Source organism: Pelodiscus sinensis, chromosome 1 (assembly GCF_052426305.1).
Source record: "Pelodiscus sinensis isolate ZL-2025 chromosome 1, ASM5242630v1, whole genome shotgun sequence".
Classification (NCBI taxonomy): domain Eukaryota; kingdom Metazoa; phylum Chordata; order Testudines; family Trionychidae; genus Pelodiscus; species Pelodiscus sinensis.
This window is the reverse complement of record NC_143052.1, coordinates 129,891,432-129,917,625: the sequence shown is the minus strand read 5'-3', so window position 1 is coordinate 129,917,625 and position 26,194 is coordinate 129,891,432. Positions and strand designations below refer to the sequence as shown.

Here is a 26,194-nt window from a genome sequence, read left to right as displayed (position 1 = left end):
AAACTAACTGAAGCTGCTGCCATCCTACCAAGGCTCTTCATTGCACCAGTTATAATGGCCCCCCAAAGTACAGCAGGACAGATGAAATCATGGTCACTAGGGGGTGGCTGGGTTAAAAAAATAACTCCAAAAATATTACTGCTTTTTCATATAAGACCTCTGGGAAGCCTGAATTGGATCCCTTTCCTTAGTACCATACAATCCCTGCGTGGCACATAGCTGAGATGAGAGTGTGTGCTGGAATGCTGTGACTGATTCTGTTATCGAGCAGTAAGGGGAAAACCACCTTGAATGTTGCTGGGTGGGAGGGAGGGGGAGCAGAAGATGCATGGGTTACTGTGAAAGGGCAAGAGATGAGCTTTAGGGATCCACCAATCTTGCCAGGGATTCTTTAAGAAGCTGGGAATGTGAAATCCTGTTTTCTCTTGTGCTGTTGCTGTTGTATCAGTTTAACCTGTTTTCGATTCCGCAGGGGAGTTCGGGGCCTAACTGGCAGGAGTTGGCCTGGAAATCCATGTGCCCACCGGAGCAACAGAAGGGACAGCTCAGAGTTTGAAGCTGGTTTTGAATTACACTTCCATGCATTTCTAATACAAATGTGCTGCTTTGAATGTGTGGCTTTTCCCACTGTGGCCAACTTGGAGGCATGTGCAAGATACATGTTTGGCTCAGTGACTTGAAAACCAAGCCATTTTGGCTAACCAGCAGCAGGCCTCTACATGTGAAGCCTGCCTTCCCCTGCCCATGCTCCCATGCACTAGAGGACAGCTGTGTGGGCAGTGAATGTAGTCCTTTCAGGGGAGGGAGGGATTACTGCAGACTCCAGTAATGCAGACTTCTCATGGAAGAATGTAAACTATTTGCACTAGACACCTCTGCACTGAGGTCTCATTCTGATTCAGCTGAGTTCCCACGAGCTGCACTCTTAGGAGACAGGTGGGGGCACTGCAGTAGAACTCAATGGCTGCTTGACATCTGGGAAGGATTTTAAAGTTGGCATAGGTGAGAGGATCCCAGAAAGTAGGTGCCCCCCATTTGCCAATATTGCCAGAACCCTTTGCTCCCTCAAACCAACAAGCATATGGAGCCATCTTTCAGTGGCGAAACCTGGCTCTCCCTGCCCCTTCCTCCCCCACCTCATTGCCCCAGGGCCTAGGCCAAGCCCACTTTAGTTCCAGATTTACTCCCTGGGCAGCATCCACTGGTGTGATAACTGTCGCACACAAGAAGAACGCTTGGGTTCTGCCCCAAAGAACTTCCAGTGTTATTCTAGCTGAGCAGCAGCAAGTCAGAGTAACAACAGGAGGCAGGGATAGGATAAGAGAAGCTAAAGGTTTTAGTAATAAGGCCTCCCAGTGACTCATAAAAATAAAGGTCTCAGTTCTTTTAGTTATTTAATGCCTAGAGATACGGCACAGTGAGACGTGACTGGGCAGGACAGAAGAAAACAGGATAGGAGGGATATAGGGGGCCTGACAGTGCAGTTAGCTGACCAAGGGGAGGGACGTAGCAGAGGCTAAGGCAGAAATACAAGTCAGGACAGAGTGGATGCTGAGTCTTGAATGCTAGTGCAAATGGCTTGTTTCTATCAATAAGACAAGTGGAGGGGCCCAGAGAAGAGTGTGACAGGCAGGTGAGGAAGTTAGGGGAGGATCAGAGGCTGGTGGATAGGGCACTGAACTGGCACTCAGAAGCTGTTGATTCAGGCCAATGGTTCAACCATGAGGCTAGTGTTCAACCTTGGGCAAGTCATTTCACTGCCCCATGCCTCAGTTTCCCCCTTCCAAACTTTGTCTGGTGTCTCTGTTTAAAGTGCAGGTACAGTGCTTGACACCTGAGTCATAGGGGGTTGCATTGCTGTCCCCTTTTCCCGGCTGGAAGGACTGATGCTGGCAAGGTATATAGGGCCTTCAACATCAGGAGAGAAAAGGCACTTTGAAAGGAAGAAGCTGTTGTGAAAGGAGTCCTGAGAACTGCCCACCCGTCACTGGGAAGCTGTAGTGCCCAGTTCTGCTGTGGTCCCTAAGTCCTGCACCTGTGCACACGAGGGCAGAACAGGGCCTTCCCCTTCAACACGCGGGCCCAGCGATGAGTCAGTGAGAAAAGCTTTCTCATCAGTAACTTTTTCCTGCACTGCCTTGTGTGCTTTTCTCAACAGAAAGGGAAGCCAGCCAAGTTTCTTGTAAAACTCGATGAGTGGAGTAATAAGATGCAGACCAGAAATCAGAGCTGGATGTTCTAATCTATCTGCCACTTCTCTGGGACTGTTCTCCCTCCCATCCAAGCTGTCCCTGCCCTGTCTGTTTAGAATATTGTCAGTTGCTAGGGTAGGGAGGGACCTGCACTATGGGGGTGTGCACAGTGCATAGCACAATGGGGCTCCAACCCCCATAGGTCTCTTCGGGCATGACTGTATTGCAAACCATTAAAAATACGAATAGTGGCTGTCTGGCAGCATTTTGGACACTGGAGGGATCTGGCTATGAAGAACTGAGGAGGAGATTTTAGAGGGCTATCCTCAAGCCACGGGGAATACAGGTCTTAGTAGTTGTAAGCCTTGTGCCTCAACCTAGGAGCAATATGGTCCCTGTCCTGCTAAGCACTGGACAGCCCTGATACAGTCTCACTTTGACTTGTAAAGGGCATTGCGTAATCCCTGGAAAGCTCTGCCTATGCACTATTTCCTGCATTTTTCTTTCCGTGGTTCTTATGCCTTGGGGTGTTGAATGAAAACCAGATCTTTGCTTGCTAAGGAGTTGGATAGGCTTTTGTGGCTCATTCGTCAACTGCAGCAATCGCGGTCCTCTCTGTGAAATCCCAACTGGCTGCTGGGGAAGTGAGCATGATGTTACAAATGGGGTTATTTGACTTCAGGTGGGGAGTAAACAGCAGGTGATATGAGGAGATAAATACCCACCTTTTTATGCCGATATCCCTAGGAATTAAAGGCAGAAAAGATCAGAAAGTGACACCTGCTGTGGGTAGAAAGGCTGGAAATGAAATGTGTTAATGTCTTATGAGGCATCAAATGCTCTGACATCCACTGATGTAGATTTCCTAATTCTCCCCCTCCCCCTTCTTTTTCTCCAGCTGTCTCTCACGTATGATTCAGAAGCTAGAAACAGATTTCTTTGCTCTTCAACACTTTATTCTCTTACGTATGGGCACAGGGCACTGGTGGGGATGGAAGGGTTGCTGGGATGGTTTTGGAGGAGTACTTAGGGTGGGATGGGGGAGGGGTCTTAGCCTGGCTCTTGAACATTGAAGGGCAGGAGACTCCTTTAGGATGTGGAAAAGGAGCACCTTTGTGTATCGCCACCTGGAAGTGGATTCCAACCAGAGCACACTGAGAAACCAGAGGTCAGGACAAGGTCCCTAAGGTGTTTTCAAGTGAGATTTGTGGAGTGGAGAGAAGCTGCATGGTTTGGAGGGTGTGGGGGATGGGACAGCAGAGTCTAACAGCCGAGACAATGGAAATGTATGGTGGAAGCAGGAGGATTTCGTCATTGGGAAAACAGTCATGGCTGAGTGCTTGGAGAAAGAGAATGGGAGGAGACGGTTTTGGTGGTTGTGTGGATGAGGAGGTCCAGGCTCTAGTTAGGGGGGCTGAAAAGGGGTTTATCCATTGGAAGGAGTCCAGGCTGGTCTTGGTTCAAGGCGCAGAGATGAAGGAGAGTGGTGGTAAATGCTCCACCGTGGAGAGGGGGACTTAGGACGTCTCTCCTCCAAGGCTGGGGGAGGGGCTTTTAGAAGTAGGGTTTTCAAATAGTGTCTCTGGGAACTGGAGGCAGAGCATGTATGGCAGAGAGAAAAACCTGAGAGAAATCCCTCAGTGCACCCACCTCTCTACATCCTGCAGGTTTCTCTGCTATTTGAACAAAAGCACAAGAGCCCTGGAGCATAACCCAGCCCTGAGCTTACCTACATGGGAACAATGCTGGGCCTTGGGAAGAGGACTTTTGTGTGTCCTGCCAGGACTTTCTCTTTTCCGCCCCAGCATGTGTCAAAGGCTCAGTGAGCAGGGCTGCTGGAGACCTCCATCCTAAGGCCTGTGATTTTAGAAATATGGAAACCCCGACTGCTTGTGTCCCACCCGCAGACCTTTATGCCTCCACTACCCCTTCCCTTGCCACAGAATAAATTCCTTCACAGCCTGAGAGTAGGCAAGGACATGTATTTAGTACACTGCACTGAGGTAAGCTCTTGATTTTCAGCTGGAGCAGAATGAAGTCTCTAACCCTTCCCCTCTGTGTATGCCCAGGGGAAAAGATATAAAGGGGGGGGGGCAGTTTGCTTTTTCCTGCTGCCCTGATAGCATTTTTCTGTTTGTTCTTTGGGGCTGATTTCCCTCCCTTTTTGATGTTTAAACCATCCTGCATTTTAGATCACTTTAAAAAGCAGAACAAAGATAAAGGGGGAAGAGAAATCCTTGTGTCCTTATTGTTAATTTTCTTATGTTGACTTTAAATCAGCCATCAAACCTACCTCTGAGTGTGGTTGTAAAAAGCCATGGGCAAAGTATCTGTCAAACTATCGTGACTGGAGAGGCAAGACTTACTGCACACCCGGTAAAGTCTTCGGCATTTGTTTTTCATTACCTGGCATTCATCTTGCTGTTTCACATGATTAGCTGCTGTTGCTTTCATGGGGTACTGGCAGAGTCTGTCTCCCTGCAGTGCTGCTGACAACCACTTCTAAGTAATGGAAACCTAGACTGTTTTAGTTGTGGAGATTTTTTGGCACGTTCATGTTCTTTGTTACATGGTTGCACGGGACATTTCAGGTCTGGAATGATTTCAGACATGTCTATTCCTCCTCCTCACTCTATTTTTTTAAAGACTTTTGTGCCATATCTGAGTGAGAATGCTACCCTGGGATAGGGAGAAATTACATGCAAAACAGGGAGGAACATAATATAAACCAGCTCCACAAAAGGTGCAGTGTTACTCACAAGACCAAAACTCTCTAGAAGCAACCACTTTTTTTGTTGATAGTAAAAGTGTACCATGGCCCTAACACTCCGTGTATTGCTGATGCAACAATATGCTTGATCTTAGCCTTGCAAATGTATCCATTGAATGCAGTGGTTTTCAAATGTTGTCAACCCCCTCCCCTCCTTTGCGTTACAATTTGTTGTTTCACTCTCCCCCAGCCCAGACAAAACTTGACACAATACTTGCCCCTTCTGCCTGGCGTTTTCAGGATGGGGGCGGAGCCAGCACTGGACATAGAGGCTGCTGGGAGCAGAAATCAGCATGACAGTGGCAGAGGTTGACAATGCCACAGAAGCTGTGTAGCCCTCTGAGGTGAGTTGTGAGTGGAGATGGCTTGCCCTGCTGACCAATCCTGGGTGTGCCCCAAACCTCTGGTTTATTGTGTGTTGATTCTTACGTCTTGTTCTTCCAAGGAGGATGGATTTAATGATCAGATATTTTTTTCCCCCATCTATAACTTCTGTCATTTTATACAAGAACTGCAGATACCCCACTCGTACCTAAATCTGCCTCTTCGTGTTTCATTGTAGGTGTTTGTGTCCATTTCCATTCCAGTTAGTCAAAGGATCTAGTTTTGGGGGTTACATTCTATTTATCTATTGCTCTATCTCCGTATGTAGGCAAAGAAACTGAGCAATAGTTTCCCTTCGCCTGGGAAACAATTACAGGCAGTCCCCGACTTACACGGATCTGACTTATGTCGGATCCGCACTTACGAACGGGGCTTTTCTCGCCCCGGAGCTCGCGGGCGGCGGAACCGCCCAGAGTGCACCGGTCCCGCCACCGTGTCCTCCGGGGCGAGAAAAGCTGCTCCGGGTCTCCCTGGTGTGCTGGGGGGGACTTCCCAGCACAGCAGGGAGACCCGAGCAAAGCCGCACAGGCGGCGGGACCCCGCTGGCCGTGCGGCTTTGCTCCTTTGCCCCGGAGCAAAGCCACAGAGGCGGGGGACCCCGCCACCTGTGCGGCTTTGCTCCGGGGCAAAGGAGCAAAGCTGCACGGGCAGCGGGGTCCCACCGCCTGTGCGGCTTTGCTCGGGTCTCCCTGCTGTGGTCGGGGGGACTCCCCCCCAGCACAGCAGGGAGACAGGAGCAAAGACGCACAGGCGGCGGGACCTCTGTGCCTCCGCAGCTTTGCTCGGGTCTCCCTGGTCTGCTGGGGGGGAGGGGGCGCAGCTAGTGCACCCCCCCCCCCCCCCAGCAGACCAGGCTTTTTTTGCGGGACGCCTGGGGTAGAGCAGCTGGGGTGCTGCCGGGTTGGTCCTGCGGGGACCTACCCGGCAGCGCCCCAGCTGTTCTGTCCCAGGAGTCCAGATTCAGCCGCTGTTGAAACTGATCAGCGGCTGATTCCAGGAAGCGGGGGGCAGAGCAACTCTGCCTAGGGCTTCCTGTAGTCAGCCGCTGATCAGTTTCAGCAGCGGCTGAATCTGGAGCCAGTTCCGACTTACATACAAATTCAACTTAAGAACAAACCTACAGTCCCTATCTTGTACGTAACCCGGGGACTGCCTGTACAGCAAGAACACACCATTGCAATAGCTAAGATCTGCATGTGTACACTTAAAAAGAAAAACATCTGCAACCGTGGCAGTGAGACTCTGCACCTAAGTCTACAGATTCCAGGTGGTGGGACTTGCACTACAGAGCGAAAGTTAGCAGTGTCAGTGTTCCCAGCTGGGCTCTGAAAGGCAATGTCTACAGTGCTATTTATAGTGCTGTAGCACGGGCCCTGCAAGCCCAAATCTGGAGCCCCTGGGCTCTAAGACTTGCTGCCCAGTTCTTTGTTGGGTTTTGCAGTGAAGACCCTTTGAGTCTTCCAAACAAGTCAATGGCCACACTCGAGCCCCAACCCTAGGCCCTAAAGCAATTGCCCGTGCTTCCTTTTGTTGCGCACGTTAGCCACAAACCAAATTGCTTATTGGCAATAGTGAAGGTGTTGACTAATACTCCACATGACTAGATCTGCTGCCCGTTCCATGGGGCTGCTTTCACTGCTGTCTGTGGGCATCATGAGGGCTGTTCAGAGCAGTGGGGTTTATATTCATCCCTCCGAGGTCAGTGAAGAAAACACAGTGCCTACCACAATGTGGTAGCCATTGGGCTCAATCGCTTCTTCCGAATGCTAGGGACACAGGGCCCTTGGAGAGCCAGGGAGTGCGAGACGCCGTTCTAGAATGGCCCACCTTCAAAGTTACAAGGAAAAGCTGTCTGTGGCCTTTCAGGCAGTGATAAAGGGACCTCCAACTAGAGCGAAAGAGGGGGGTGAGACTCTTAGAACCTATTTAATAAGTGGAAAAAAAGAAGAAAACGGAATCTTCAAAGAGACCATGAGTCACTCTCCTTCAGAGCCTTTCCAGGGATTTCTGAAGTGTCTTTCCAATGCAGATTCCAAAGTTTTTGTGGAGATGATGAATTCTTCCTGTCTCTCATTGAATTTTGGTCGGTAAAACTGGCACTCAGTTTGATTTTCTCCTGGCACTAGGGCCTAATTTGCCTCCTTGAACTGAATGCAGAAACTGTCCAACGTGACAAACACCATGGGCCCTGTGCAATAAAGGGATATTATCTTTCCTGACAGGCCTTAATTAAAACCACAGGCCTGCCCTCAGTACTGAACTTCATCCTGGGCCTTACTAATACTTGGATGCATCATCACACACTTGTACTGAGCACATACAAATTCCCAGTTGCCAAAATTTGTTTTTCTTAAGTGGGTTTCACTTAGTGAAAGCAAATTTCCCAGATCCACATGGGCTCTTTGTGCGCTAAATCTTGTATGACAAGCAGGTGTTGACCTTACTCTGCCTAAACACGGGTGAGAATGGAGAACAGGTGCTGAGTTTTCTACCATGTTGGTGCAGTTGCTGAAGACAATAGGAGATCAGAGTTGGATGATACCGTTGCAGCTGGACACAGTTTCATCACCCTCCTCTATGTTGGTCTCCCTAGCCATGTGGAGTCCCATTTTTAAAAGTAACTAGGCCCAGAACTTCCAAAGCATCTAGGTGCATTACTTCATTGTAGTCACTGGGAGTTAAGTGCCTAAATAACTTTGAGGATCCGGGCTGCCTTGGATGTCCAAATCTCAATGAAAGGCTTTAGGTGCCTATGTCACATAGATGCTTTTGAATTATTTTATCCATAATCTTTATGGTCACAAACAGAAACCAAACATGGGGCCTTTTGCTCTAATTACACAAGCCCTTATTACTTCGTCCTTAGCAATCATTGTTTATAATAATTACTGCTTTACTCCTCCACTTGACAACTCCCCAATGGTAAATGTCTCCGATGTACCATCCAATAGAAGGTACACCAAAGCAGATACAGTGTAGGGCTAACATGAATGTAGAACATACAATGTCCCATTGATCAGTAAATTATACAAGGGTCTTGCATTGGTATAACATCATACATTTGTATTCCATTAATGAAACACTGGGGGAGGGGATATAAGAACGGCCATACTGGGTCAGACCAAAGGTCCATCTAGCCTAGTATCCTGTATCCTGTCTGCCGACAGTGGCCAATGCCAGATGCCCCAGAGGGAGGGAACACAACCTGTAACCATCACATGATCCCTCCCCTGTCATCCATTTCCAGACAAAGACTGGGGACACCATTCCTACCCATCCTGGCTAATAATAGCCATTGATGGACCTAACCTCCATGAATCTATCTAGCTCTTTTTGGAACCCTGCTAAAGTCCTAGCCTTCACCACATCCTCTGGCAAGGAGTTCCACAGGTTGACTGTGCATTGAGTGAAGAATGCACTTCAGCTGCCCCTCTCAGCACTACTGTGCTGCTCCTGCCCCCTACCTTGGAGCTGCCCCTTGTCCTGTGGGAGCCTCCTGCTTGCTGTGCAGGGCATGGAAAGAAGAGAAAGAGGGGTATTGATCTCAGGGTGCCCCTCCCCCCTCCCTCCACCCTCCACCTCCACCTCCACCTCCACAGACCAGAGGGGGGCAGAGATGGAGAGAGTTTGCTGGCTGCTTTTGGGAGTGGTGCAGGGCTAGGACAGAGGTGAGCCTGCCTTAGCCCCCTGCACCACCACCCAGAAATCACCTGTGGTAAGTGGTGCCCAGCTGAAGCCTACATTCCAAACACTGGCCCCAGTCCTGAATCCCTCCTGCACCCCAAACTCCTGTCCCCAGCTTGATAAAAGTGAGTGAGGATGGGGGAGGGAAGATGGAGGGAGCAGAGGCCGGGCCTCAGAGGAGGGGTGGGAAGGAGGCAGGGCAAGGGTATTTGGGTTTGAGAGTGATCTTGGATTGCCATTAAATTAAAAAAGTGATCTCATGCTTAAAAAGGTTGGAGACCACTGCCTTAGATTTCTAATGGCTTCCCTCTCATGCAAATCTATAGCAGTTAGTCATCATATGCAAAATCTGTGTGAGTCATTATATGCCTATGCCATTAGACATCTGTGGTGTCTTTTTCAGGGTGGTGTCTCAATTCACCTTCAAACAGGATGCTTTCAAAAACAGGCACTTGCTGCTGACTTTCAAGGCCGTCCATATGTCCAATCTTCTTTCAATGGGCCCCCTTAACAGGTCTCATTGTTCTTGGATCTGGCTTCCATCCCCTCTCCACCCTTGCAACTGCCCAGAGGTGCTTGCCTTCCATACCTTATCCATTCACACCTCATTCATGCAACAGGGCAATCAGTTATATAGTAAAAGAGGAGAGATTTATTCTGGTTACAAAGACGTTCTCTTTGTCTTACATACTTTTAGGGACTATTCTACCAAGACTTAATACAAAAGGCTTAATACAAAGCCTTTATGAGAAGGTTAAAAGTTTCTGTGTGAAAGGACTTAACACAAAGCTATATAAAAGGACTTGATACAAAATTAAAAACTTATTACAGAGATTATATGAAGATGATCCATACTCATATGAAAATGATTAATACAGAGCTGTATCTACAATAGGAAACAGAAAAATGACAATTAATTGATATTGGTCTTTGCAGACAGCTCTCCTAACAAAAAAAAAGGGTCCAGATCTGATGCAATGGGAAGAGGATGGGGATAGGCCAGTTCTCCCCAGGCAGTTGATCACAGGCGTGGGGGGAAGGGAACCTATATTGCCAGTCAAAGGAAGCCCCAAATTGAGAACAGCCTGGATTAGATAAGACCTCTACAGGTCAATCCACACACGCGCAAGGCGCGTACCAACCCCATGCTAAACAGAGAGCCGCATGAGCATGGCAGAGCCCGTAGAGGGTTCACAGAAACAGCCACCTTGGTAAGGGCCACAGCATGAAATGAAAACGGCCGTCTCCTGACTGGGGCTTTGAAATACCATGCGAGGAGCAGAGCCTGCGTCCAGCACTGAGCCTGGTGCTCCCTGCCAGGCAGGGGGATGGCGTGATTGTCTGCTCCCTGAGAATTCAAAATGTCGGCACAGGGATAACACCACCCTTCATTCTGCTCATTTTGGGCAATGACCAGAATACTGAACAGGGAAAGGTGGGGGTGCCTTTGCCCTCCCCAAGAAAATCTAGTCAGTTCCTCGGCAAGGAGAGCATGGGACTGGGATGGTTATCAGCGTGAATTGTCTGTGGGACCAACACAACCAGTGTTTGTATCAGCATATCACAGCAAAATAAGCTACAATGGCAACCCCTTATTATCCCATATTTGGCTCCCTTCTGCTCCCAGCCCCACTCCTATCTGTCTGTTCCACATGATCCCTGTTTCCTGCCGCTCACCTCCCCTGCTCTTCATAATCTCCTTCCTCTTCCCTAGGACCCTGGCTCCCCATCTCCCCACGATCCACCTTCCCTTCGCTGACCCCACACTTCATCCAACCTTGCCCCACTCCTGTTCAAAGCTTCAGCAGAGCTGGTTTCCCTGTCGAATTGATTTGGGCTTCTGTACAACATGATACGTGCTGGGGTTTCGTCGTTCCGCCGTGGGGTGGGGTAGGCGGCAGGCACGATGTCCTCTGAACCTCCCCCAGCTTGATAAACTAGGGGCCCCTCCTTCCCCCTTTCATGGAGCCCCAGGAGAGACCAGCAATGGAACTCTACAGATCATGAGCTGTTCACATGTCTCCAACCAGGAGAAGGGCTATTGCAGCGACCATGCAGAGTGAGGGAGGGGCTGGGCAGCCAGGTCTCCACTGAGCTCCTTTGGCCACTGGAGAACACGCTACTCTGGCAGCTTTGTCATGTGCTAGATGTGCCTTGTCCTCCTGCCCCATTGCTTTTCCGCTACTGCTGACCCTTCCCCACCATTGGCTCCTCTCTCTCCCACTTGCCCCTTAGTTTTTGCTAGTCCTCTCCCCTCCCTTCTCTTGGGCCTACTCCACTTTTCATCCTTCCTGCTGCTGCTGCCTTCACCCCTGCAGGCCCTTTCACCCTTTTGCTGTTGCTTCCTCCCACGCTTTTGCTGCCCCTGCCAGCAATTTGCCATCTCCTCCTTTGGCTGCTGCCTCCTCCCCTCCTGACTGCCCTGTGAGCGTGTTCAGGAAGACAGCTGGTGCGCAGGGAGCTAAGCTGGGATCTGACCAGCAAGAAGGTATTTCTCTGAGTCCGGCCCCCACAGCCTCAGGAAACAAGGCTGCCCCTCTCAGCAGGGAGTTCTGAGGTGGGGGGATTCTAACCAATCTGCTAAGCAGCTGCCAAGGGGACTTGGGGCTGGTGCCCGTGAGCACTGAGAAGACAGGGCCTCAGCTAGGAGCACAGAGTTAAGCAACAGCCCAGACCACCCCATTACCAGGGTTGTAGTCAAGCAAATTGCACCATGCCCTGTGTCATGCCCACCCACACAGGTTTTCTCTTGGTCCTCCAGCCTGGGAGGCAGCTGTCTTGCATGTTGGAGGGAAAGGGAAAGCCCTGTTTCCCATAAGCATTCAGGGTTTTTTCCCCCTTGACCTGGGTGCTTGCATCTCACTCCTCCACCTGCACCCCAATACTCTGCCCCAACTTGGAGCCCCTCCCAGAGCCAGCATCCTCTTTTCCACCACAACACTCTGCCCCAGCCTGGGTAGTTAAGTTGACACTAGCCCCAAGCACCATAGCTCGGTGATGCTAAGATTTAAGGGCAAACCAGGCCCTGGCTTCTTGAATTCACCAGGGCTGTGGGGGTTTTTTTTTTAACCAGCTGTTAAATACAGAGAATGGTCGGCACATCTGCGTGTGTTTAGTGTGGGACATGCTGGTTTAAGGCACTTACTTTCCACGGGAGCAGTCAGCTAGCAGAGAAAATTGACTCTCTCCCATAGCTTGCTTCTCTGTGTGTCCTGCTGCTAGTGGCTGAAGCAGCATCCCCTTGTGGGCTGTGACTAGGGATATAAAATCCCATTTAATTGGTTAATGTGACGTTTAACCAATTGAAGGGAATGTGGGTAGGGAACGGGGTGAGGGTGGGGGCTATTTCAACCCCACTAGGCTGGAGTGTCCCCTGGCCTGCCAAGACCGGGCTGATATGGCCCCTCCGCTGCAGGCAGAGGCTGCTCATAGAACCATAGAGCTGGCAGAGACCTCAGAAGGTCATCAAGTCCAGCCCCCTGCTCAAGGCAGGACCAATCCCAACTAAATCAAGCCCAGCCCTGTCTGCAACATGCCTGGATGCATCGCAGGTGGCAGCTACTGTGGTCATCCAGAAGAGTAATGCTTAGGGTTAACTTTTCACACCCCTAGCTGTGATGTGACCATGGGTCTCCCTGGGCAACAATCTATCCCTGCTGTCCACTGCAGACCCACCTTAATATGGGGCTGCCCGCTAGCATTCCCAGGGGCCATTCTTGCCTTTTCTTCTACTTGTGCAGTGCCCATTCCCTGTGTGTGTGTGTGTGGGGGGGGGGGGAAAGGTAGGTAGGAATATGTGTTTGTGCGCACACACATCTGTCTGTCTAACTGCTCCTCCCCCCTGGTTGCCCCAGCCAGCAGGCCCACTTACAGGCCAAGCTTCTTCATGATCTGTCAGCCCTGAACTGAGCCAGCCTCTCTCCTTTTATTTCCCTTCCAGGTCAGGCATTGGTTGCAGGCACAGTGGGGCGGGGCAAGGTGAGCCCTTTGCTGATGTGGGGCCTCCTCACCCTGCCTTTCAGAACATAACACTGGTGAGAGGTGCAGAAGAGGCCGGCTTTGGCGTTTGGTCTGAGCAGAGGAGCGAGACAATGGCAAATTCAAGTCTCCTAGAGACCCGGGCAGTCCTGCCATTTCCTCACGACAGCATCCCCACCCCTTTCTGTGCCCTCAAGTAGCCAGAACAGCATTTGTGCTAGGGCTGAGGTACAGCAGGACTGTTACAGGAGATGGGGCTGGGCCTAGTAGGAATGCTCTTCTGCATCAGTACTGCTGCCTGCCACTCCCCCTTCAGGGGCATGACGAACCGCAGAAAGTGAGACACTTCAAGGGGGACTGTCCACATCGGAGGATTGAAACGCCTCCCGTTCTGCCTGTGCCCACTGTGAGAGCGTTGTGGCAGACAGCTGCACGGTCAGTCTCTCCCGCTCTAGTATTGGTTGATTAGCATTTAACACCTTTATTCCAGGAACCCCAGTCAGGATCATAAGGCCCTGCCTCCCATTGTGCTGGGCATCAGACATAAAGCTGCACTTCCTGGCACCCCTCAGCTGCATTTGATGTAACTGCAACATGTAGCACATCTCCTACACAAAGCAGCTTTAATGCTCTCAGCTGGATTGATGCAGGTGGGGGAAGTTGTCACTCACACGTGTTTTTTCTCTCTCTCTCTCCAATTAGCTGTGAACTTTTAACTCCCAATCACGAGCCTTTTTAATACAACTAGCTCTAGCCAGTATGTTTCCTTTTTGGACAATGCTGCCTATTGAGTTTCTCTTCCCCTTTCCCCAAACTCCTAGTTCTCTGTTTTATCTTGCTGATTTGCCTACCAGGGACCCAGGAGGAGAGCTGTCCTCCCACAAAGGCAAAGGAGATGGCTGGCCAGGAAAGCTGTGATCACAGGCTGTTATGCAGCTAGGGCCCTGTGCTTTAACATTTGCTATGCTGAATACATTGTGGAATAATAAACTGGTCTTTGCTTGGCCAAAATGTACAGTAGGCTAAGTACCTCTTTAGCATTATGCACTTGATTCAGGCAATGAGCTGACTGGACTAAATTCCACACTCACATATGCATAGCTAGATAGCTCTTGGAATTGAGCATGCTGCTGGTCTCTGAAAAGTATAGTGGTACATAACGGAGAGGTGAAATGTTTGTTCTGAGGTATCTCTTCAGCACCTCCTGTTCTGCATAAGCTAGTACAGTAGTCACCATACCCACTGCAGAGACCCTTGCATCTATATGCCGGCTGTCCATCTAGACCCACAGGCTATGTCTACATTGGTGGGTTATTGCAGAAGAATGGCTGTTCTTCCAGAAAGCATCCACACTGCCCACCTGCTCTTGCACAAGAAGATTTACAGTACGGCGTGGTAAGCCAGGACTTCTTGCGCAAGACCTACACTCCTTTTTTAAACAGGTGTAAGCCCTCTTGCACAGGAGCTCTTGCGCAAGAGGGCAGTGTGGACGCTCGCAGGGGTTTCTTGTGCAAGAAAGCCCCATGGCTAAAATGGCCATCAGAGCTTTCTTGCGCAAGAGAGTATCCACACTGCCATGGATGCTCTTGCACAAAAGCACAACTTGCACATGGCAGTGTGGATGTTTTCTTGCGTAAGAACCCTTGTGCAAGATGTTCTTGCGCAAGAAGCTGTCAGTGTAGACACAGCCATAGAGGGGACTCATGGGTAGGCTTAGGGGTGGACAATCATTTTTGCAGAGGGAGGGGAGCCTTAATGAGTTTTGATATGAGGTCATGGGACAGCTCCACTCCCAGAAGGGGGTGGGGGCTGGGGCAGGGCTGGGGACTAGCTTCCCCCAAGAGTTGTCTGAGGCCAGAGGCTTTGAATTAAAAACAGAGCAAAGGGCTCATAGCTCCCAGCCCCGCTGCTAGCATGTTGCTGGGGCTATTTTAAAAGCTTGGTGCTCCAGCCCCTGCCGGGGTAGCACTGCAACGGTGAGCCATGTAAACAGGCTCCTGGGGCGTGTGCTGCCACCTGGAAATTTGGTGGCATGGGCAGCAGGATATAAACAAAGCAGCCAGCTGCAGGACATGGGCCAGATAAAAGTGTCAGGCAGGCCAGACCTGGTCCCTGGGCTGCATCTTGCCTAGCCCTGCGTTAGCCTCAGGTGATAAATACTAACATGACCACTGTGTAGGGCTTGGGACTATGCCTCCTGGAGGGAACAGTTATTACCCTTTGAACAAAAGTCATCCTGGTGCCAGTTGTGCTCATTTCTAAACATGGCTTTTGCAACTTGAACACCTCAGTTCTCCCCTCTCCCCCCCATTTTAAAGCTGATTTTGTTTCTCTAGGAAAATGCTGCTCTGGTTAAACCTACTTGAGCTACCCTCCCACAAGGCACTGTCTGACTCAGTAAAACCCCTCTGCCCCATACACACAATGTCAGTGGTAAGAGCCACAGGGAACCCCCTCTCAAGACTGGAATGCAGATCCTTGGGTAGGCTTAGAGATAACGGCACCAAATAGGGTAACTGTTAGCCCCCCTCTCCCCCAGCCAAAAAACCCCCAAAACAAGTAGTTTTATAATTGCACTTTTTATTCATCAGGGATAACCCCTGTTTGACTCAGCAAGGACATTTTTCAATTAATGAAATTACAAGAACAATGTGTAATTGTGTACACGACAGTGAACCAAAGCCATTGTCTCTAGTGCCAGGGGGTGACAGACCTTTGCACTGATCCCTGCAGCCGCTACTGGAGGAAAAAACCCCTCTTGTTCCAGCCCACGATCACTGAGCAAAATAAAGAGCAGCTGCTTATTTCTGGCTGCCTCATCGTCACTGTCACATTCAAGGCAACTTTCTACTCTCTGTTGTTCTTGGTGAGCAACTCATGCACTAGCAGCTCCACCCCAGAAGAGGGATGGGGAATCTAGTGCTGCTAGTTCACTTGCAGCACATTAAAAACAACACTGTGCAGACCTGCTGACCACTAGACAGAGTCAAGGAAGTGAAAATAAATAGCTCTCCCCCCACTCAGGATCCAGCTTACTTAATAATAAACTGGTCCTTGCATGGCCAAAGCACACATTAAAGCAAATACAGCTCTAGCCTTATGCACTTGGCTCAGGCCATGAGCTGATTGGACTAAATTCCACGCTCACTCCAGGGTGCACCTCACCATTGCAGTCACATTGTGCATGCTGTATTACACCAGCTATTGGATGATCTATGGCTGTGGCCTAACTTATCAGAGTTGCCACACAGGTGAGGAGGGCTGGTCATAAGAAAACAGCAAAACCCTCAGGCCCTTTTTTTTTTAGCAGAGTCAAATTAAGAAATTAAAAAATCACAAATCGCTTTGGAAAACTAAGGCCCAGGGTAGCTGAGGCTAGAGACAGCTTGTTACACCAGGTCTTCAAGGTTAATTTAAATAATGTATTAGAAAGATACTTGATCCCTGTTGGTTCTTGATTATCACTCAAAGACTGGCATATTTTCACAGAATTTAAAGTCTTTCTGGTCTTTTAATTCAGATTAATTGGCTGTTTAGAAGTTAGCATGTTCTTTCCTCTAGCCAACATTTACAGTGTCTCCTGTGACTACAACGAATGGAGAATAAGGAGATATAGAGGGAGAGTCTTTCAACAGAGTATAACTATTTGGAGAATAATGCAGGGAACTCCAGGATTTTGCAACTTCAGTTAGTGTTCCAAATTTCTCCCCTTTCCAGTTAAGTGTCAGCCTTGTGGGCTACAGCTCAAGGAACAGGAATGGGAGTGGTTTCACTGGCAGTTGTGCTTCATCTAAATGCCACATCCCTTGTATATTTATTCTCTCCATTATAAGAGTTGGAGTCAGGCACTATAGTTATATTGCTCCTTCTCACTGGTCAAAGTTCCAAATCTGGTTACTAACTGTTTCATCAGATGTTTTCCTAATCTACCTTTTACCTAATCTACCGGGCTAAATTTCCTTGCTATTCAAAGGTCAATTTAAATTCCGTGAATTACTTGGCCTTCACAATACTAGTATTTTCTGGACTACTAACCAAATTAATGCTTAGGAGGACAGAGTCCACCACAATCAATGGGGTTGCTCATTTACAGGGTCCAATTGGACAGGGAGTGGGAGACAGAGTGGATGGGCCTGTATCCAGGTTCCTGTATATGGCAGGAGCAAGAGACAAGGTAATTGTAAGTGGGGAAATGGTGGCAGTAAAGGCCAGCTGCTGAAAAGCATATGCCGCATTTAACCTGATAACCTCTGTGGAAAAACCCAGCCCCATAAGTGGGTTCAGAGCACATAAAAAAAAAATCAAGTCTTGAAGCTGTAGCTCGGTTACACTCACGGGTTTCTTGGCATTGATTATACACATTGGTATTTTCCACCTGAACCTTAAGATACGTCCATGAAAGTGCTTAAAAAGGCATCTGAAGTCAGATAAGCCACATGGTGTCCCACTAGCGCCAGTGAGGTATTTACTTGCCCTGAGAAAAGGAGCTAGTCTTATTTTCCTACATGTTGATTTACTTTTCACATTAACAGAAGGTTTGAAGAGTAATCACACTTCCTTCCTTTAAAGGACCTCAGTGTCCTTGCCCTCTCCTCCTCAGTCATCCTCTTTCAAGTCACTCTGGCATTGCACTGTTGTAAAGCTACCTGTCTGCCTGGCCAAGGCCATTAAATGCCCTGGAGAGTGAATCTGCTCAAGGTTTATTCTACTTCTTCCTGGTCCAACAATTCCATGGCTTTTTCCTGCAAGAGAAGAAAAGGACCAGGTAAAATATGAGGTGTGACCATAACCCCCTTTCAAATGCTGTCAATGTGTGCATCAGAACAATGGATTCCTCCACTGCTGACCAGTGGGCCCCATCTACCACACCTCTGCACATGCCAGCAATCAATTGCTGCAGCGTCTACAGCTGCAACATATTTATACAGCATCTCAGCTGAGCACGCTGCCTTGCAGAACACATAATGACAAGGCCCTTTGCCCGAGGAGCATGCAACCACATGCAGGCACAAGAGTTATGGGGGCAGCAGCTTGGGGGCAGAGGCCTTGCTGGGGAGGAAATCTGCCTAGGAGGGCTTTGTAAAACGATGGCCTCTAAGGATGTAGTTGAAAGGAGAGATGCTGTTAGGGGCACAGAAGTGGGAATGCATTCCGCAGGAGAGAGGGCAGAAACCTGAGACTGAAGAGAGACTAAGGAACTTTCAGGAGCAAGGATGTTGAGAATTAGGAATCTACATGGTCGAAGGGGGCCATGCTGGTTGGTCACATGGCAGGGTTAAAGGACTATAGCCCAGATCCTCAAAGGTTCCTGACTCCAATTGAAATCAGTAACACATCTCTCTGAGAATTTGGGCCTTACTGTGGAAAGATTGAGAGGTCTTGTGTGAGGGGGATCACAAGTAAGAGTTGGTTATGTCACGTAATATAGTCCCTGACTATTCATATCCTCTAAACAAAGATATCTGAGCAATACAATTTTCTAACATCCGTTTTCCATCCAAAAAAGTTCATTGCATATAGGCGGGCAAGCCTATAATTCTAAAGAAATAAATCGCATACCCATCCACCATGGTTCTGAATCCAAGGGCTAAAATGTTCTTTGAGGTACTTCACTCCAAACCCCAGAACCGCATTCATTGGGTGGTTGTCCACGGCGGTAAGTCTGGTCGTAACTTCCATCGCAAAGGCAGCTTTGGTGCATTGTATTTTGTCTTCCGTCTCCTTGGTGGAACCTTGTGGGACTTCCTCCAGGTACTGATCAGTGAGTTTCTTGAAGAAGGAATAGGAGAGCATCTTCGTGATGCAGCAGTAGAAAGTTTTGTCCTGTTTTATCTGAAAATGAGGATAACAATTAGTCCATTATAGCTATTGGTAAATAATACAGGGAGTTTTACTGAGGGGGAACGTAGTGCTTAGAAAAGTAAAGTCCATCCTAGTGTTTCTATGAAGTCTGCATTCAACAACTTCTTTGTTGTTGGACCACATTCCTGGAGAAGTCTGCGCTTTCAGGCTTAAGGGCTGATCCTGCAAACTTACCCATGAGTTATCAAACTTACACAGAGGAGTTACTTTATTCACACAGTCCCATTGACTTTAGCAGGGATTACTTGCATGAGTAAAGTGCACAGGACTGTGCTCTCAATGACATGACTGACTATATATGAAACCTATTGGGTCAAGGTCTAACATGTCCTCCTTCTGGGTGGCTTGTCAGTGTAGAGGACAAGAGTCTACTCCCACTACCAGCTACAGGAGTTAATTGGCAGAGACATCTTTAATGCTGAAAACCCCTGTCTCAGCTCAACCCCTGTCAGAGGCTCATTGCACAAGCTCAGGGTAGAATTTTCAAACACTAAAACTCGAAAGATTTCCCCTCTACAACTATAAGGTCAGAGAGTATTTGTTTAATTTCCTGGGGCAGGTGACCCACATGACTGCCTGAGGTTCCAGGCTCATGGAGGGAGAAGGGTGACACCAGCCTTAACGTATTGTTTGTATTGTTAACGACAAAAGGAAAATAGACTGAAGTACAGGTTGTACCTCTAAAAGCCAGGATTCTCTGGTCTGGGAACATACATGGTCCAGCATGACCATGGATGTTCCAGGATCAGAGAGTTCTAGTGTGCTGCAGGAAGGTGGGGGCCTGGAAGCTGGCATGTGGCTCAGTTGGGCAGCAGGGGGTAGGGGGGCTGGGAGCTGGCACATGGCTCATCTGGGCTGGGGAGGGGCCAGGAGCCAGTGTGTGGCTCAGCTGGACTGCAGGGGGAGCCAGGAAGCCTGTGAGGGGGTGCTGGCAGCAGGAGGCTTGAAACGACCTCACATGGCTCACAAAAATTCCTCATCTCAGACTAGTCTGGTGTTGAGGGGGCCAGACCAGGGAGGTCCAACCTGTAAAAACGTTTCAGGTTTTGATGTCGGTACCTTTCAGTTATTCTTAAAATTAAAAAGTTCCTAAGCTTAGAGGAAACAATTTATTTGCGTTTACATGGCATGAATAAATAAATGAATAAATACAGATTTGCAGACCCTAGCATCCGAACATATCACCCTATATGACAGGGATAAATCTTGCATGCAACTCACACATCAAAGTCATGAAATGAGATGTAAACGCAGTAAAAATAAAGTTTTCAAAAGTTTACAAATGGAAGCGTGGGGAGCATCTGGAGAAATGTGTGAAAATAAGGGTTCAGAACAGAAATGGTTTTGCAACCTTATTCATAGCATTAACTACTGGCAAATGCATAATGGAGTATACACATAGCTTCCTGCCCATTAAAAACCCCATATAGATAATGTTCCTGCTGGGTGACAGAATGATGTCATCAGTGTCAACAGGCTCTCTCAGCAAAGCGAAAGCAGCTGGGTGCGGGGTGGGGGAGGTTGGCGAGCGTAGCAAGCAGAGGGCACAGCCCCATAGTGTATATATATTACCGTTTCTTCCAGTTTATCCCCTGTTTGTCTTAACAGTGCAACTATTGTTTCTATTATCCTCTCTTCTTCATCTGAAAGGAGAAAAAAATAAAAACCTTTATTACTTTCTTCTAGGAGGATCCAGCTAGCAGACTTAAAGGACTAGCTTATTGTCCATACCACATGCAAAATGATCAGCTTTATAATAATAAAAAAAAACCTCCCATTGTGTGGCTTGAACTAGGTAAAATTATACAAGACCTGCATTTAGGTCTTAGGCAGCTGTTTATAGCACAGTTGGAATAGGAAATGTTCTTTATCGGTTACGAGATTCAGCCATTTAATAATCCACATAGTTTGGCTCCAGTCAGGGAATGGGGCTCGGTTTACTCACTCAGCTAATCTTTCTTACTTCAAGGAGTATCTGAAATTGGAGGCAACAGCTTGAGGTGGCTATTGGAAGTACAAGCTTTCCCTCCGCCTTCCTCCCTTCCCCAATCAGGAGCAATATCTGCTAGTCATAGCTCTGGAAAGGTCTGGCGAGTTTGCTTGCCAAGCAAGCAGAGCAAGGAACATGCTACCATGTCTGCCTGTCCTCCTCTGAATGAAGAGAGCCCTCAAAACCTCACACCAAAAGAGAAATAATCCTGAGACCACAAAAAGCAAAATGATCCCGGTTTATAACGTAGCTCATGGATCCCGCAGTCAGCGCTGTTCCCTTGTGGAAGGCAGCCTGGTCCGGTGGGTCTGGCGTCAAGACTACTACTTTATTCCTGGCTCTGCCTTCAGCCTGAAGTAGAACCCTTGGCAAGTTATTTTATCTACCTGTGCCTCTGGTGCCCCACCCAGGCTCTCTGTTGCCTTAATTTAGACCTCAAGAGCTCTATTTGCATTACAGTACCATTCAGAGGCCCCAGCTGAAACCAGGGCTGTGTTATGCTAGCCTGGACTGTGTGCTACTGAGCGTTTGGGCAGCAGCAAGCACAGTGGGGCTATGATGTCAATGGCACTTCCAAATGCTACCTGTCATACAAATTTCACCTCTATTTACTTGGCATTCGAAATAACGTAAAAATAAAAATAGGTATTGAATTTTTTCTACTTTTCATTGATCCGCTCTGGAGATGACACTTTAACGTTTTAACTATTTTGACTTGTACACAGTCTTTTGGGTCACTGCCATAAACAGTTGCAACTGTCTTTCTCTCAAAAAGAACTGATTTTTGGGAAGCTATGAATATCCATTCATATCGTTCCTTGAAACGGAATGAAATCTGGTTGAGTTGTAACCCTTTTGCCATTGATGTGTGTAAACATTTAGAACGTTGCTTTTTGTGCTTTTGCTTTCACAAATTGGGCAATAAGTTAACTTTGAAACTTTGTCTCAGACATTTCATGTTCTGTTGAGATGGTGGCCAGTCCAAAGAGTCTCTCTTTCAGCACGGAAGAACAAAGGCATGTCTTTATCAATTTTAATTTTGAAAAGCTACACTCCCCACTAACAGAAACTGGAAGAGCCAAGAGAATTCAAAGATCAATGAGGATGGTGGGAAAGCTGCGAGGCTGTGTTCAGTATATCTTGAAGTGTAAGACAGCTTGGAAGTAGCTGTGAAATAGCCTTTAGTTCACTGCACAAATCTACCGCATCAATATCTTTTGAATTTCCATGTTGTAATTCTAGCAATGTTCTAATATCTGCTTTGAAGTCTTATTTTGCAAACTGTGCACATTGTTGAGGAAACCAAATACTGAATCAAGTTGCTGTATCTGCGCAAATCGTTCATTAAGTGACTGGATCGCTGTATTTAGGACTGAAAAATAGAAGTTTACTTTGAATTTTTGTTTTGGATCTTGAACGCATTTATTTTTTGCCTTGTATGTGAACTATTGCTTCTTTCTCCAAAAACAGGCTGGTTCTAGTTCAAAGTCTGTTTGGTAGTTCAACAAGCATCTACCCTTGTCTTTTCAAATGATTCAGCACTTCTGCATTCTGCCAGGAATGTTTTGGTCTATTGCAGCTATGGTATAGCACAATGTATGTCAAGTCCTTTGCCCAAAGTTTCTTACTGGTAAAGTTAATTTCAAATAAGATATCATACCACAAAAAGAGTGAAACTACACATTTGAATTTGCAAAAGCTTCTGTATCTGCACACACCATATTGACAGATCATAGAATCCTAGAACTGGAAGAGACCTCAAGAGGTCATGAAGTCCAGTCCCCTGTCCTCACAGCAGGACCAAGCACCATCTAGATCAGTGTTTCTGAAAGTGTTTCATGGAATCGCTCTCAGAAACACATTAACTGGCTGCCCCGGTTTGTTTATGTACCGGTGCCGCAGCCATGGAGATTTGTGGCTACCATTGGCTCCATTTCATCCTTTGCAGCCAAGGGGAGACATGAGAAGTGGCGTAGGCCGGGCCATTGCTTCCCTTGGCTCCAAAGGACAAAACAGAGCCAATGGGAGCCGCAAGGCTCCATGGATGCAGCACCGGTACATAAACAAACCGGGGCGGCCAGTTAATGTCTTTCTGAAAGTGATTCTGCAGAACAATTTCAGAAACACTGGTCTAGACTATCCCTGGTAGGTGTCGAATTGGCTCTTAAATACCTCCAGTGATGGAGATTCCACAACCTCTCTAGGTAATTTATTCCAGTGTTTAACCACCTTGACAGGCAGGAAGTTTTTCCTAATGTTCAACTTAAGTCTCCTTTGCTGCAATTTAAGCCCATTGCTTCTTTTCTTATCTTCAGAGGCCAAGGAGAACAATTTGTCTCTCTTCTTCTTGTAACACCTTTTTAGATACTTGAAAACTGCTATCATGTCCCCCTCAGTCTTTTCCTTTCCAAACTAAATAAGCCCAGTTCTTTCAGTCTTCCCTCATAGCTCATGTTTTCTAGACCTTTAATCATTTTTGTTGCTCTTCTTTGGACTGTCTCCAATTTTTCCACATCTTTCTTGAAATGTGGTGCCCAAAACAGGACACAACTCCAGCTGAGGCCTAATCAGTGCAGAGTAGAGCAGAAGAATGACTTCTCGTATCTTGCTCACAACACTCTGGTTAATGCATCCCAGAATCATGTTTGCCTTTTTTTTTTTTTTTTTTTGGCAAAAGTGTCATTGTTGACTCAAATTTAACTTGTGATCCACTATGACCCCTAGATCCCTTTCTGCAGTACTCCTTCCTAGACAATCGCTTCCCATTCTGCATGTGTGAAATGGATTGTTCCTTCCTAAGTGGAGTACTTTGTATTTGTCCTCATTAAACCTCATCCTATTTACCTCAGATCATTTCTCTAGGTCCTATCCTGTCAGGGTAGGATCATCAGACATTTCAACTAGTGTATCATAGATATTTCCACGCTTATACCGAAAAGTCTTCAAGGCATTATACTCTCATCTTGTTTGACTCAATGGTTTCAGAGTTTGAAAATGCACATGGGCAGCAGTGTGTTGAACTTGGGGGGAAAAAAAACAAACCACACATGTGCACATTGCACAAAGTCAAAGAAACTATTTGCCACCAAATAACATCAGGCAGCATCATTGACAATCATTCAGGAAACGTGCGCTACATGGAACAAAAAACATATGATATTCATTTCTATTATTCTCTTTTGTATACCATTGTCTTTACCCTTCATTATTCCTCCCATTGTCATAGCTTTGGTCATGTAAGTTCTCAATAGATAATAGACATTCCTTCGAGGTCTTGGAGAATATATTCAGTCATGAAAGCACCAGTTGCCTCCTTCAATGGTACAAACCCCCTCCCCCTCAAAGTTCCTTTATGATCACTTCAGCATTATCCTCAAGTGTAGCTTTTGCTGCATCTGAAAAGTGAATGATCATTGTCAGCAGCTCGATATGACTCACATCTGGTGCAAGGTCCAAAATTAATAAAAAGTATTTTGCAGAATGGGCAGCTTCTAAGATTTTCTCCTTAGTAGCATTTGCTAGGAGTTCCATCAGCTCATTCTGCAGTTTTTCCAAGGTAATGAACATGAGCTTCACAGTCACTTATTTTACGCTAATGTTCCTTTCTGACTGGATCAAACACAGCTAATTTTTCAATACATTTTAATACTTTTCCAGTGACAGTATAATTAATACACAATCTTAATCTTACAAGTGCTTTTGAGTCTTCTTTTATAATCTTGTCAAAACCTCTTACCAAGTTTTTTCAAGTTCAACACAACATTTTTTTCATGGACACAGCATCTTCAAGATCACGACTTGTAACGCAGCAGAACGGCCGTTACAGGTCACGGACTGCCCTTCACTAAGCGGCGAGCAACAATGGCTCAACTGTATGACTGGCCAACACTGGGCTACTGAGAATAACTGAACTGCCACACACTGCCCCAGGCAACAAACCCAGACTGTGCTCTTTCGAAGCTATGCCGTGACATAGTTAACTGTAGTCACATACACAGTTGTGTTCCACAATGTGAAATAAATAATATAAGTCAACTTCTGATTCACCACTGGTTGGAAGTACAATAGTTGATACTTTCATTTATAAGAGATAACATATTAATATTTAAATAGCAAAAAAAAAAAAAAAAAAATCACTTCCATGTAATTTGACACCCCTTAAAGCTTGGTGGCATAGTAGGCAACTGTCTAGTTCACCTATATGGGTTAGAACAGCCCTGGGTAGGATGGTTCCTTGGAACCTAAATACCCAGAAAACTAGCTCAATTCCTCAGCAGAAGCCTGCCCCAGTTACAGTTATACAGTATCCAGCTCTAAGCACAGTAACATGCACTGAGGCTACATCCTCACTGCAAGTTCTTGCGGCAGAAAATATCCTAATGAGGGACTCGCTAGCATAAGTCGCAATCTCATTAGCATATTTTCTGCTGTTTCTTTTTGCGCAAGGGTTTTTTTTTTTTTTTTTGGCAAACTCCCCCCCCCCCGTTTTGTGGAAGATCCTTATGCCTCTCCAGGACAGGCATAAAGATCTTGCACAAAATGGGGTTTTTGCGCAACCCCCCACCCCCACAGCTTCTTTTTGCACAAAAGCCCCTTGTGCAAAAAGAAATGGCAGAAAATATGCTAATGAGATTGCAACTTATGCTAATGAGCCCCTCTTTAGCATATTTTCTGCCTGAAGAACTCGCAGTGATGACGAAGCCTCAGTGCATGTTACTGTGCTTAGAGCTGGATACTGTATAACTGTAACTGGGGCAGGAGTTAAGGAGTGCAGTGGGCTCCAGCCCACAAAAGCTTATGCCTACACAAATTTGATAAGCTTCCTTTAAAGGAGCTACAGGGTTCTTCCCGCCCCCCCAAAAACAGACTAACATGGCTACCCCTCTGAAACTTTACGCCATCTTACCTTTTTCACCTCCCTCCTGTGGAGGGAATTTGAGCTGTCCACTGTCTACTTCTAGGCCGGGAGTGCAGTCTAGCGCTCTGAATTGCGCTTGATCGGGAGCTGGGGGCAATCGGGAACTAACTATCTCAGCAAGTCTGTCCGCAATGTGGAGGAAAACCTCTGCCCCACCTAGAAGAGAGACAGCTGGCTGGTTAGTCCCACAAGCAGGGGATTCCAGGCTCAACCCATTAGTATTCACAGCACCCGGAGGTGAAAGAACAGGACATGGTCAAGAGCAGGGGTCTCCAACCTTTTTAAGCACAAGATCATTTTTTGTGCAATCCAAGATCCACCTTAAACCCAAATACCCTTGTCCCCACCTCCCTTGTGCCCCTTCTCCAAGGCCCCACCCCTGCTCACTCCCTCCCTCCCTCACTTTCACCAGTCTG

General features: G+C 47.4%; 1 protein-coding gene across 9 annotated transcripts in view; it reads right to left on the bottom strand.

Annotated features, from left to right (window-relative positions):
* Positions 1 to 15,562: 15,562 nt before the first annotated feature.
* Positions 15,563 to 26,194, bottom strand: part of BCL2L14 (BCL2 like 14) — a 56,243-nt gene continuing 45,611 nt past the window's right edge. For 8 of the 9 annotated variants that reach the window (XM_075901052.2, XM_025180912.3, XM_075901083.2 and 5 more), the window contains 4 exons: positions 25,767 to 25,934; positions 20,443 to 20,513; positions 18,568 to 18,840; positions 15,564 to 17,750 (listed from right to left, as the gene is read on the bottom strand). In XM_075901052.2, coding sequence (XP_075757167.2) covers positions 17,709 to 17,750; positions 18,568 to 18,840; positions 20,443 to 20,513; positions 25,767 to 25,934 — 554 coding nt within the window. In that variant the 3' untranslated portion in view covers positions 15,564 to 17,708. Of the gene's footprint in view, positions 17,751 to 18,567; positions 18,841 to 20,442; positions 20,514 to 25,766; positions 25,935 to 26,194 lie in introns of all 9 variants that reach the window. The other variant, XM_089771066.1, reaches the window with a different exon arrangement.